The sequence below is a fragment of the Rhinatrema bivittatum genome, chromosome 8 (assembly GCF_901001135.1).
Source record: "Rhinatrema bivittatum chromosome 8, aRhiBiv1.1, whole genome shotgun sequence".
Lineage (NCBI taxonomy): Eukaryota > Metazoa > Chordata > Amphibia > Gymnophiona > Rhinatrematidae > Rhinatrema > Rhinatrema bivittatum.
In genome coordinates this window covers 7925303-7938446 of record NC_042622.1, presented here as the reverse complement: position 1 = coordinate 7938446, position 13144 = coordinate 7925303, and the positions used below count along the sequence as shown (strand labels likewise).

General features: G+C 50.5%; 1 protein-coding gene across 1 annotated transcript in view; it reads right to left on the bottom strand.

The window, feature by feature from the left end:
• PRPF6 (pre-mRNA processing factor 6) overlaps positions 1-13144 on the bottom strand; it is a 127447-nt gene that overhangs the window by 63214 nt on the left and 51089 nt on the right. Inside the window, exons 9-11 of the mRNA XM_029612461.1 lie at positions 11028-11146; positions 10589-10807; positions 10000-10122 (exon numbers count right to left, since the gene is read on the bottom strand). Coding sequence (XP_029468321.1) covers positions 10000-10122; positions 10589-10807; positions 11028-11146 — 461 coding nt within the window. The remainder of the gene's footprint in view (positions 1-9999; positions 10123-10588; positions 10808-11027; positions 11147-13144) is intronic.

Below are 13144 nucleotides of genomic sequence, written 5' to 3'. Positions count from 1 at the left end.
CAAAAGCCAAGTTGCTAGATAAAAGCGATCTGCCTGATCGAAACAAACGGGGCCTTGATGCAAAAGATTCGAGAGGTGCCCCAACCTCAGGGGCCCGTCCACCACCAGGTTGATCAGATCTGTGAACCACGGATGTCTCAGCCACACCAGAGCCATGAGAACCACCTCGCCCGGGTGGATTTCGATGCGGCGCACAACCTTGCCTACTAAGGACCATGGCGGGAAGACATACAGGAGAACATGCACCGGCCAGGGCAGGACCAAGGCGTCCACTCCTTCCACACCCATCTCCCTGCGCCTGCTGAAGAACCGAGGAGCCTTGGCGTTGTGGAATGTCATCGGATCCACACAAGGAGCAAACCACCTGAGACAAATGAGTCAAAATGCTTCGTCCGACAACCCCACTCCCCAGGATCCAAGTGATGATGGCTCAGAAAATCAGCTTTTGAATGGTCAACGCCTGCGATGTGGGATGCTGCCAATCTCTCCAGATTGAGCTCGGCCCAGGCGACCAACTCCTGGGCCACCTCACAGCTCTTCGTTCCGCCTTGTCAATTGATGTATGCCACCATGGTTGCATCGTCCAACACCCTCACTGACCTTCCCCTGACCAGGGGCAGGAGGGCTTGGAGAGCCAGCCGCACTGCTCTGGTTTCCAACTGGTTGATTGACCATGAGGCCTCCTCTGGAGACTACTGGCCCTGCACTGATCTCTCCTGACAGACCGCTTCCCAACTGGAAAGGCTGGCATCCGTGGTAACAACTGTCTAAGACGTGACATCCAGGTCTACTCCCCTTCGTAACATGTCCAGCTGAAGCCACCACCACAGAGACTGGATCTTGCCAAGTCCGGGAAGGGGAGAGACAGATGAAAAAGCTCGGACATCGGATCCCAACGGGATAGTAAGGCAGACTGTAGAGGTCTCATATGAGCAAACGCCCATGGTACCAAGTCCAAGGTGGATGCCATAAATCAGAGCACCTGCAAATAGTCCCATACTCGGGGCAACGATTTGCCTAACAGCGATTGAACCTGAGCTTGCAACTTGACAATCCTTTCCTCGGTGAGGAAACCTTCCCCATGCTCATGTCGAATTGTGCCCCCAGGAACTCCAATCTCTGGGAAGGAACCAAATGACTCTTGGCCAGATTGACAATCCATCCCAACATCACCAAGCGCTGGAGAACTTAATCCACCGCTGCTTGACACGAGGATTCCGACTTCGCTCGAATCAGCCAGTCGTCCAAGTAGGGGTGGACCAGAACCCCCCTCCTTGCGGAGAGCTGCTGCCACCACGACCATGACCTTGGTAAAGGTCCTGGGAGCTGTCGCCAATCCAAAAGGCAGAGCGCAATGCTCCCCCAGAACTATGAACCTCAGATATCTCTGGTGATCGCGCCGTATCCCTATGTGCAGATATGCTTCTGTCAGGTCCAAAGAGGCAAGATTCTCTCTTCTGTGAACTGATGCAATGACGGACCGCAGAGTCTCCATACGGAAACGGGGAATTCGCAGAGACCTTTCACCTTTTTTAAATCCAGAATGGGACGGAAGGTACCTTCCTTTTTTGGTACCACGAAATAGATGGAGTAACAACCCCTTCTTCGCTCTGCCAGAGGCACCGGCACAATGGCTCCCATGTCTCGGAGGCGGAGGACAGTGTTCCGAATCGCCACCCTCTTCTGCTTGTAGGAACATGGGGAAAGCAATAAACGATCTCAGAGAGGCCGAGCAAATTCTAAAGCAAAGCCTTTTTCTATGACATTTAAGATCCACTGGTCAGATGTGATCTTGACCCACTCATAGAACAGAACCAACGTGCCCCCTTATTGCGGGCACTGAGGAGTGAGCCGGCCTCGCCTCATTGAGATTTAACTCTGCCCTGCCCCTGGGAAGAGTTATCTCTTCCATGCCGGCGGCCACGAAAGGACTGGTTCCACGACTGCTGCCTACTGGCACCTTGCCGCACAGAGGACCCGGAGGACCTGAATTGCTGATTTCCACGAAAACAAGGGCAAGAGGGAAAGGAATTTCAAGCCTTCGGTTTGTCCTCTGGCAATTTATGCACCTTGTTCTCTCCGAGGGACTTAATCATCTCTTCCAACTCCTTTCCGAAAAGCAGCCTCCCCTTAAAAGGCAGCAAACCAAGCTGCGTCTTGGAGAAAATATCCGCCGCCCAATTCCTCAACCAGAGGAGTCTGCAAGCTGACACTGCTGCTACCATGGATTGGAAGACGTACATAGAGGGTCACATAAAGAGCTTCCGCACTATAGGCCACGACAACTTTCAGCCGCTCAGCCTGACCGGACTCCGCAGGTGATAAAGACCTGTCCATCTGCAGCTGCTGAACCCAGCGTAGGTCCGCTCTCAACATAAAACTGCTACACATAGCAGCTCGGACACCCAGCGCTGACACTTCAAATCTTTTTAAGGTGACTCTCCAGCTTTCTATCCTGAAGATCCTTGAGCATGGCTGCGCCAGTGACCGGTCAGGCTCTTCCTCCGGAAACGGATACAACTTGACCATGGCACGCGTGACCTTCAGCTCTGTGTCTGGGGTATCCCACTCGCAGAAAAGCAAGGCAGTCATAGACTGATGGAAGGGAAACACCCTGGTGGGACCTCGGAGCCCCACCATAACTGGGTCCACTGCGCTCAGCTCCGAGCTTTCAGGAGGATTGTCAATACCCAGCTCCTCCAAGACTGCTGAAATTAGCAGGCTTAGCTCCTCCCTGCGGAACAGTCAGACCACCTTGGGATCATCTCCCCCGACTGCAGCCGTCTGTGAGGAATCGCTGTCCAGATCCTGAGGACTCAGCACAGGATCCAGTCCCGGGGGTCCTGCTCCTGCAGATCATCCAGCTTCGAACCCTCCAAGGAGGTGTCCACTATCAGCGCGAGCAGAGAAGACCTCATCTGCTGCTGCTTCGGGTCCCTGTGCTTGACAGGATTCCTGCCCTCTTAGTAGGCTTGCCCCGGTGCTGCTTGGCTGACTTGCTGGCTTTGAACACCTTCTGCATGAGGCGCAAGAAATTAGAGGCAAAGGAAGAGGAGGAGGAGGAAGATCAGAGAGCTCCTCAGGCTCTCCGTTGCCTGGTTCAGAGCCAGTATGGGCCACCCGGCCCCTGCCAGAAGCCCCAGCTTGCGGCAATAATGGAGGCGGCAGCCCTGAATGTGGACAAAATGGCCTCCACTCCCACGCCCAGCGGGAAGGGGTCCTCCGGGGGCTGCTGCAATGCAGAGAGCCTCCCATGCTCACAGGGCTTCTTTGATCTCTCTCCCTTAGCTGCACTCGCCGAACCCTCCCCCCCCCCCCCCCGAGGCAGTGAGTGCACACACCATCGCATGCGCTTCCCCGCAAACCCTGCACGCCACACCACGCGGCATAACGGGAAATCCTCTTCTCTCTTTTTGAAATTTTTTTACTTACTTGGGCTCAGCGTTTACCGGCTGAGTACAGAGACTGTCTCAGGCTGCAGGGGGAGAGGGCTTCGGCCATTACCGCCGCGCTCGGCTTCCTGCACCCGCTGCCTTTCAGCTGCTTAAGCAGCAAAGTCCTTGCCGGGAACCGGCTATCGGACCAAGGCACAAATCTGAGGGATCTCGGAAATCGTCTCAGGAATTCTCAACTAGGAGAGGGATCTTTAGGTATCACCGCAGGAGAGCGGGGCTCAATTTTTTCTCCAGTTTAAATGTAGAATTTCTCCTTCCAAAATGCACAGCAATCCCCATAGGAAGAAGTACGTCTACCATCTGCTGGAGATGGAGAGATACTGAAGGACTGAGGTCACTGCAGGGGTGTATGTAGGGTGACGTCTGCTTTGAAATCCGACTGTCTCCGTCTGCTGGCAGGGGAGCATAACCCATTGGTCCTGAGTCCATCTGGCTACACGCTAGGAAAATCCTTTACACAGAGCGTGGTGAGTGCCTGGAATCTCTTACCAGAAGCGATGCAGCCAAAACAATGTGTGGGGCCAGATACAGACGATGGCAGTAAGGGTAAAGGAAGGAGATGAGCAGAGACTGACACAGTAAGGAGGAGCAAAGGAAAATTGGTTCCTACCTGCTAATTTTCGTTCCTGTAGAACCATGGATCAGTCCAGACTCCTGGGTTTTGCCTCCCCACCAGCAGATGGAGACAGAAGTTTTAAAGGACTCTGCCCTATACCCCAAGATGCCACCCACAGTCTGTCTGTATTTCCATGTATCAAAGCATAACTCTTAAACAGTAGCATCAAACAACTACACCCCCACCCCAACCAGGGGGAGAGAAACCTCGCCACTTAACTCACAAACCTCAAAAGGAATAGGACCAGCGAAAACTACTGAACATGTAAGAAAATACTCTGCCTAGTAATATACATCAGAACGAGCGGACTCTCAACCCAGGCGGGACTCTGGACTGATCCATGGTACTACAGGAACGAAAATTAGCAGGTAAGAACCAATTTTCCTTTCCCTGTACGTACTAGGATGAGTCCAGACTCCTGGGAAGTACCAGAGCTCTTAACCTGGGTGGGACCCTGAGAGAGCCGCTCGAATCACACCAGCGCCAAAACCTCCAGAATCTGGGGCCTGGACATCCAAACGATAATGTCTAGCAAAGGTGTGCAAGGACTTCCAAGTAGCTGCCCTACTAATCTCTTGCGATGACAGTAGTTGGCATTCCACCCACGAAGCTGTTTGTGAACGGGTAGAATGTGCTCGAACATCCACTGGACTCGGATGGCTCTGTAATAAGTACGCTGAGCTAACAGCCTCTTTTAACCAGCGAGCAATCGTTGTTCTAGATGCTTTATGACCCTTCTTAGGACCACTCCAAAGCACAAACAGATGGTCCGAAACACGAAAGGAATTAGTAGCCTCCAAATAGCGCAACAGAACGCGACGCACATCCAGCTTTCTCAATTCTCTGGATTTAGGATCGGAACGATCTAAATCTGGAAAGGATGGGAGCTCCACCGACTGGTTGAGCTGAAACGATGAGACAACCTTAGGGAGAAATGAGGGAACCGTCCGTAAAGAGACCTCCGAATCCGTAATTCTCAAAAAGGGCTCCCTGCAAGATAACGCCTGAAGCTCCGACACCCGGCGACCAATGAAATAGTCACAAGGAAAACAATCTTTAGGGTAAGGTCTTTCAAAGTTGCCCTTTTCAGGGGCTCAAATGGCTCCGCACATAATGCCCTGAGAAACAGGTTAAGGTTCCAAGAAGGACACGGATTCCAAACTGGTGGGCGCAAATGTTTCACACACCCCCCCCCCCCGGAGAAAACGTGCCACGTCCGGATGAGCCGCTAGTGGTAGTCCTTGAACTTTATCCCGAAAGCAACTTAGGGCCGACACCTGCACCCTTAAGGAATTGCTTGATAAGCCCTTAGATAAGCCAGCCTGCAAAAATGACAAGATATCTGACACTGAAGCCGGAAAGGGTCTCACTGTGTGTTCGACACACCAAGACTCAAAAACCCCCCACACCCTAGCATAAGCGAGGGAAGTAGAAGGCTTCCGTGACCGTAAAAGTGTAGAGACCACAGCGTCCGAATATCCTTTGCCCTTTAGACATTTCCTCTCAAAAGCCATGCTGCGAGACAAAAGCGATACGCCTCGTCCATACATTCAGGTCCCTGGCGTTGAAGGTTGGGAAGGACCCAGAAACTCAAAGGACCCTCGACTACTAAGTTGACCAGGTCCAGGAACCATGGACGCCTCGGCCACACCGGGGCTACCAGGATTACCTCCGACGGGTGAATCTCTATCCTTCGCAGCACTTTGCCTATGAGAGGCCACGGCGGAAACACGTACAGGAGAATGTCTCTTGGCCAGGTGAGAACCAGGGCATCTACTCCTTCGGCTCCCGGCTCTCTGCGTCAACTGAGGAAATGAGGAGCTTTGGCATTGCGGAAAGTTGCCATCAGATCCATCCGTGGAATGGACCACTTGTCGCAAAAGATCTGGAACGCCTCGGGAGAGAGCTCCCATTCCCCTGGATCTAGTTTGCGGTGACTGAGGAGATCGGCCTGAACATTGTCTACTCCGGCTATGTGAGAGGCTGCAATCCTGGGCAGGTGCTGTTCCGCCCAGCAAATCAACAGTTGCGCCCCCCCCGCAACCGGCTGACTCTCAGTTCCGCTTTGGCGATTGATGTATGCCACCACAGTTGCGTTGTCGGAGATAACTTGGAGAGACTTCCCCTGCAGGAGAGGGAGTAAAGCCTGTAAGGCTAACCGGACCGCTTTGGTTTCCAAGCGATTAATCGACCATCTAGCCTCTTCTGCCGACCACTGTCCCTGCACAGACTTCTCTTGACACAACGCTCCCCAACCGGATAGACTGGCATCCGTAGTTACCACCGCCCATTCGGAAACCTCCAGGGGAACCCCGCAGTTCAAATTGGACGTGAGGAGCCACCAGTCTAGGTTGAGCCGTGCCGAGTCCGTGAGGGGAAGCTGAAGGTCAAAGCGTTCGGATACCGGATTCCAATGGGAGAGTAATGCTGATTGCAGAGGTCTCATATGCGCAAAGGCCCATGGGACTAACTCCATCAACCTCAGTACTCGTAAATAATTGAAAACTTTGGGCAGTTGTTTGGATAACAAATCTCGGACTTGCCCCTATAGTTTGACGATTGGCTCGTCCGTCAAAACAACTCTCCCCCAACTCATGTCGAAGCGGGCTCCCAGAAACTCCGTCTGGGAAGGGATAAGATGACTCTTGGCGGGATTGACCACCCACCCTAGAGATCGCAACAGCTGAAGTACTTGTTGCACTGCAGGGGCAACACACACAATAGATGCCTGAGAATGTCCATTAAAATGCTTTATTTAGGAGACTTGTTGATCCAATACAAACAATGCCCGACTCAGGCCGAGTTTCGCCCCCCTCATGGGGGCTGCCTCAGGGGCTGTATAAGATAATCTCATATGCGTATAAGGATGATCTTATTGCCAATTACTTTTTCTGAAAGGTTTTAAATTGAAGTTTAGACACCAATAATGTAAAACTGGTCTTCTGCACAGAGTTTTATAAAGAAAGTGTTTGTCAATGCACTTTTGTGCACACCAAGGCTAATCGGCACGCAAGGATGCGAATATCAAATCAAAACGTTGAATCCAACGGCGCACCAGTCTCCTTCTCAACGGACATTCTCAGGCATCTATTGTGTGTGTTGCCCCCACAGCTTTTTTAGATCGCCTACCTTCATGTTTATCAACTCGTTGCACTGCAGACAGGCAAAGATTTTGATTTCGCTCGAATCAGCCACCACAATCATAACTTTGGTAAAGGTCCTGGGCGCTGTGGCTAGTCCAAATGGGAGGGCTCGAAACTGGAAATGCTTTCCCATGATGAAGAAGCACAGAAACTTCTGGTGGCTGGCCCTGATGCCAATGTGCAGGTATGCTTCTGTGAGATCGAGTGAAGCCAGGTATTCTCCCCTGTGAACTGATGCAATGACTGATCTGAAAGTCTCCATGCGAAAACAGGGAACTTGAAGGCATCTGTTGACCCTTTTGAGATCGAGTATGGGTCGAAAAATGCCTTCTTTCTTTGGCACCACGAAGTAAATGGAGTAGCGCCCCCCGGTGGCACTCCGCGAAGGGAACCGGACAAATTGCGTCTAGATCTAGGAGCCGCTGCAAGGTGTCCTGTATCGCTTTTCTGCGTACGAGCACGGGGAGACCAGAAACCGGTCGTGAGGACGTCGTACAAAATTGAATGTGTAGCCTTGTCTTATGATGCTGAGGACCCACTAGTCTGAAGTTAATTTGACCCATTCCTCGTAGAACAGGGACAACCTGCCCCCTACAGCCAGGACTGAGGAAGGGGCCAGGCTGGCATCATTGGGAAGATTTGGGTCCTCCTGAAGGCTGAGAAGCCCCTCTCTTCCGAAGCGACGTCCTCGAAAGGACTGCGACCAGGAATGTTGTCTGCTCGAATTTTGACGAAAAGAGGACCAGACTACCTTGAGGATCGAAATTTTCTATTTCCACGCGAACGAGACCTAGAGGGAAAGGAACTCTGCGACTTAGGCTTATCCTCTGGAAGTTTATGGACTTTGTTTTCTCCCAAAGATTGAATTATATCCTCCAGGTCCTTTCCGAAGGAAAATTAGTTCTTACCTGTTAATTTTCTTTCCTGTAGTACCACGGATCAGTCCAGACTGTGGGTTGAGCCTCCTTTCCAGCAGGTGGAGATAGACTAAAACTGAAAGGATATCCTTCATGAGGACAGAGCCTATCCTATAACCCTTCAGTATAACCATGGTCAAAGCAGAAAATAACAAAACCAGAATAGGATCAAGCAAGTAACCATAAAGTTCAATTGAGCAACTCCAGAACAATGTGAGAGATACGGTAGGACTAAGCGCTCTGGCATGTACTTGGTGCTGGAACAACCAAGGCTTCTGGTGCAATTACCCAGTGTTCTTGCACAAAAATGAAGTATCAAGGTCTGTGAATCTGCAAGAGAAACAAGCTTCGAGAGGACAGTAAGAAAAAGACAAACAGGGAAGGGCGTCTGGACTGATCCGTGGTACTACAGGAACGAAAATGAACAGGTAAGAACCAATTTTCCTTTCCCTGTACGTACCCGGATCAGTCCAGACACCTGGGATGTACCCAAGCTTCCCTATCCCGGGTGGGACCGAGACAGTCCCGCTCAAAGCACTCATAGCCCAAAAGAACCAAAATAGCCACTGCTATTAATTGCATCAGTAGCATGGGATCTTCTTGGTGTTTGGGTAATTGCCAGGTTCTTGTGCCTGGTTTGGCCTCTGTTGGAAACAGGATGCTGGGCTTGATGGACCCTTGGTCTGACCCAGCATGGCAAGTTCTTATGTTCCCCTCCGGGAAGGCAAGCTGAGCAAATACCTTCGCGGGACACGCGAGCGCGCGTATCGCCACAGGCCTGACAGGCCATATCACGCGGCATCGGGACAAATTTAAGGCCAGCCTGACCATGCGACAACTAAGACACGGGAACCCAACCGAAAAGAAGCCACTGCGACAATAAAGAAGACTGCGCGAAGCAAAAGGAAAGCCGCAAGAAAAGGAAAACGGCCAGCGACTTTTTTTTTTTTTGTACAACCTGGCCAGTGCTGTCCCCTTCGCGGGTCCTGAACTGCCTGAGGAGAGTGAGCCGGGCTCCCCGGTATCACCTCAGCGGCTTGAGGGAGCTTCAGCAGGATCCTCAACCCCTGCCTCCTCTAGCCTCGATACCAGGGGGGATGGCCCCTTCAGGACCTGCCAACCCCCTGGGAGGCTTCACCCTAAACTGTCTCTTTTTATTTTATTTTATTTTTTTTAAACAAAGTAGCTAGAATAGTCCTATGATAACTAACTCACTATTAAATTAATTTATTCTCTCTTCTTTTTTTTACACAACTAAACTCTAACTACAGACTGCAGGGATTTTGCACCTCCACCATCTGCTGGAGACAAATACTGACAGACTGTGGGTGGCACCTTGGTGTATAGGACAGAGTCCGTCAAAACTTCTCTGTCTCCATCTGCTGGTGGGGAGGCAAAACCCAGGAGTCTGGACTGATCCTGGTACGTGTACAGGGAATTGGGCAGATAAGGATCTTTTATGCCGACTACAACTACTGTGCCACTGTAGAACATTTTATAAGTTATAACCCCATTCTATTCAGCATTCAGTGTGACTTAACCTTATTATACACTCACGGCTGCTTTGATGGCAAAGGGAAGCTTCTGAGGTCGCCTGCTTGGCCTGCACATAGATATTTACAAACCACCTTCCAGAGGAGGCGCACCACAGTGTCAGCACTCTGAAGGTCCTGCAATCAGCACTAACCATATTCCAAGCACAACAGACCGCCAAGCTCTAATCCCAACTCTGCCATTAACTCTCTGTGCTCCTTAGCAACTTTCACTTTCCACAGCTCTGTTTACTCTTCAGAAGCTGCCATGTGCCCTGCTAAGCAGAAATAACCTAAGTAGTGTGGTAGAACACATCCCAATCTCTGTCCACTCACACTGTCGGCATCTTCCATCCAGGTGTGCTTTCTGTCCTCCTCCTCAATCCCAATCCCAATCACAGCTCGGATAATCGCCTGACACGTCACCACGCTGCCAGCTTTATCACATTCCTCTGCATCCTGGGAACAAAAAAACACACACAAGGTGCTCACTGCACAGTGGAGCTCTCATACCAACTGCTGCTTAGATAGGTCCAACACTTGCTAATGGGAACCCAAGTACCAAGGAACTTCCAGCGTCCTGTGGATATCTCCTACCAGGTCCCAGACTTACCGTGGGTTCTTCCTGCACATCATGAACTCAATGCCGCACTTCACCACCAGCTCTTCCCTAAATTCGACAGCCCATCCCCTCTCCACAACCCCAACCCAGCAGCTCACTCTCCCCTCTGTCAACTCATCACAACAACCTCGTCTCTCTTTTAATTATTCACCCCACTGCTCATCCTTTCTTCCCAACTCCCTCCCACATGTGGCTTGAAGAAACCACAAACTTGCACTTTTGTAAAGCAATTTTATCATGGTAAAAGGGAGAATAAATGTCCAGAGCCCTAGGAGCTCCTCGGGAGGGGAGATCTGGCAGTACCTGGATCCACTGCTCCCGGTTGATTTCTACTCCATTTGCCCGCAAGGATGTTATGGCTCTGTCAATAATCTTGTCCACCATCTGTGTATTTCCATTGGCCTCTTCAAGCTTGGCAGCAGTAATCCAGATGTGCCGGTCTGTGGGAATGTTTTCTCGAGCTTTGTTAAGAACTTTCCGGGCATTTTCATAAGTTTCCAGCCTTGCTAGCGCAAGCCACAGCTGAAGAATAATCAAGGAAACGCCAGATTAATCACAGCTGCGTTAATGTCATTTATTCAATTTGACGACTTGTCTTTCTCAAAAAATGCATCAAAGCGAGGTACAACACAACACAAATGCATGCAGTATAATGCATACCCCGTCTAAACAAACACTTCCTACTCTTCCATCATTTAATATACCTAGCTGCAAGAAAAGGAAGCTCCAGACAGCGCCTCACCTCTACGCTCGTGGGACAGCACTCCACGGCTCTGCTGAGCATGATGCGGGCGTCCTCAGGCTCTTCCAGCTCCACCGCCGCCTTCCACAGACGCACAGAGTTGGGAACATGCTCCAGAGCTGTAAGGGGGGGAGAAGAGGACAGGATTCAAACAGCCACGCAGCCTCTGCACACTCTGCAGCGGTTATCTGCGCAGGCGGTGCACCTTTCCTCACCCCTGGCAACAGCTCTGAGGATCGTGCTTGCACGTTAGCTGGCTACAGAAGAGCAATTACCCCATGGGCCAATTTTCCCAGATAAAAGGCTCTGAAGATGTTACTTCCCAGGACCTCAGACACGTATAGGGGCTTCCTGGGAAAAAGGCAATGCCAGGATGCTGCTCCCCAGGTGTCAATAACACACAAAAAGTGAAATGCCACTCTTCTCAGAATAAGGAAGGCTTTGCCATCTCCTACTCTGCTCTGAACAACATACCGGTGGAAATGAGACAGATCCTATTATAACAAGAAGAGGGCTTTCACTTCTCGCTTTCCTGTGTTAGCATGTAAAAAGAATTTGAAACATCACTTATCACTTAAAGAGGGTCTCTGTTTTAGCCTCGAAATTGCAAGCAGTCATCTTGTGATGGATTATTCCACTATTGCAAAACCTTTCACTGCTCAGTACCCCTCTGAAACACTATTTATCAAAGTTTATGAAAAAGCAAAACTCAAAGCTTTCTGTTTCTCTGCTCCCATGGGAAGTGCGTTTGGGCTTGCCTTGTCATCATGATCCAGTGATATATGCTGCATACCCCACAATAATAAGTTTGTGGTCTGACAGAGCACAGATATTAAACACTATATATCCTGATTGTCATCTCCCACAGAACTGAAGAGCTCTCCTAAGAACCTGCTGACAGCTTTAATGGACACAAGTTTTACTTTTCCAAAGTCATTTATCTCCAAGCCAGGAAAAAAAGATTGCTGTTGTGGAAACCATTTTCAATAGCACAACTCTGGGCTGAAGCCAGAGTTCTGCAGGGCTCCCACTGTCAGTATGGTAACACGATCTCACTGTCACATCAACCGGTAGGGATTCAGCTCACGTTACCTCGCTCGTGTCCTGAACCCCTGCTGGAAAGTGCCCTGTCAGCAGACGACACGGCTACCTACGTGCAACACCTGCTCACTCTGCAACCTGTCAGGATCACAAACAGACCAGCATCGACTGCTCCGTGATGTGGGTGCGAGGTAGCAGGAATCACATCCAGCTCATCCCAATGCCACTATCATGGGTGCCCTGGGGTGGGAGGGAAGGAAATTGTGGCTACTTAGATGACCACAGCTGGTCAAAGCAGCAGGACTGAGATTTAGTTGTCATGGGGAATTCTCTATAGCCCAGCACAGCCACCTGAAGTGGAGGTGTACAAAAGAGGGCAACAAAAGGAAAACCGGTTCTTACCTGCTAATTTTCGTTCCTGAAGTACCACAGATCAGTCCAGACAAGTGGGTTTTGCATGCCTACCAGCAGATGGAGACAGAGAACCAAACAGACTGACACCTGCAGTCCCTCAGTATTGACCAGTACCCAAGCCAAAACAGAGTGAAAAGAGAACAAAAGACTGGAGCCCCCTGAACTAGAGCCCTCACTTCTAACTTTCAGTCCTATAGGATCTACTTATATACACATAGTAAGTTCAGCACTATAAACATACTGAAGCAACCACGGTTTTTTGCAAGCAAGTGGATGGGCTTCTGGATTGATCTGTGATATTCCAGGAACAAAAATTAGCAGGTAAGATCCAATTTTCCTTTCCTATTCATACCCCAGATCAGTCCAGACAAGTGGGGTGTACCCAAGCCCCCCTACACTGGGCAGGAACCCGAAAGATCAGCTCGTATCACACGCTCCCTAAATGCCACCTCCTCCAACCCCCCTAGTATCCAATCGGTAATATTTGGTCAAAGTGTAAAGCTCTACAGCTTTCCTGCAGCAACACCAGCTGACACTTCACTCAAGAGGCTGCGCACGCAACCCCTCTGGAACTGACCAACCCTCGAAGAGCTAGGCGTAAAAAATAGTTTCTTTCAACCACTGAGCAATTGTGGCTTTAGACACCTTACATCCTTCTCTGC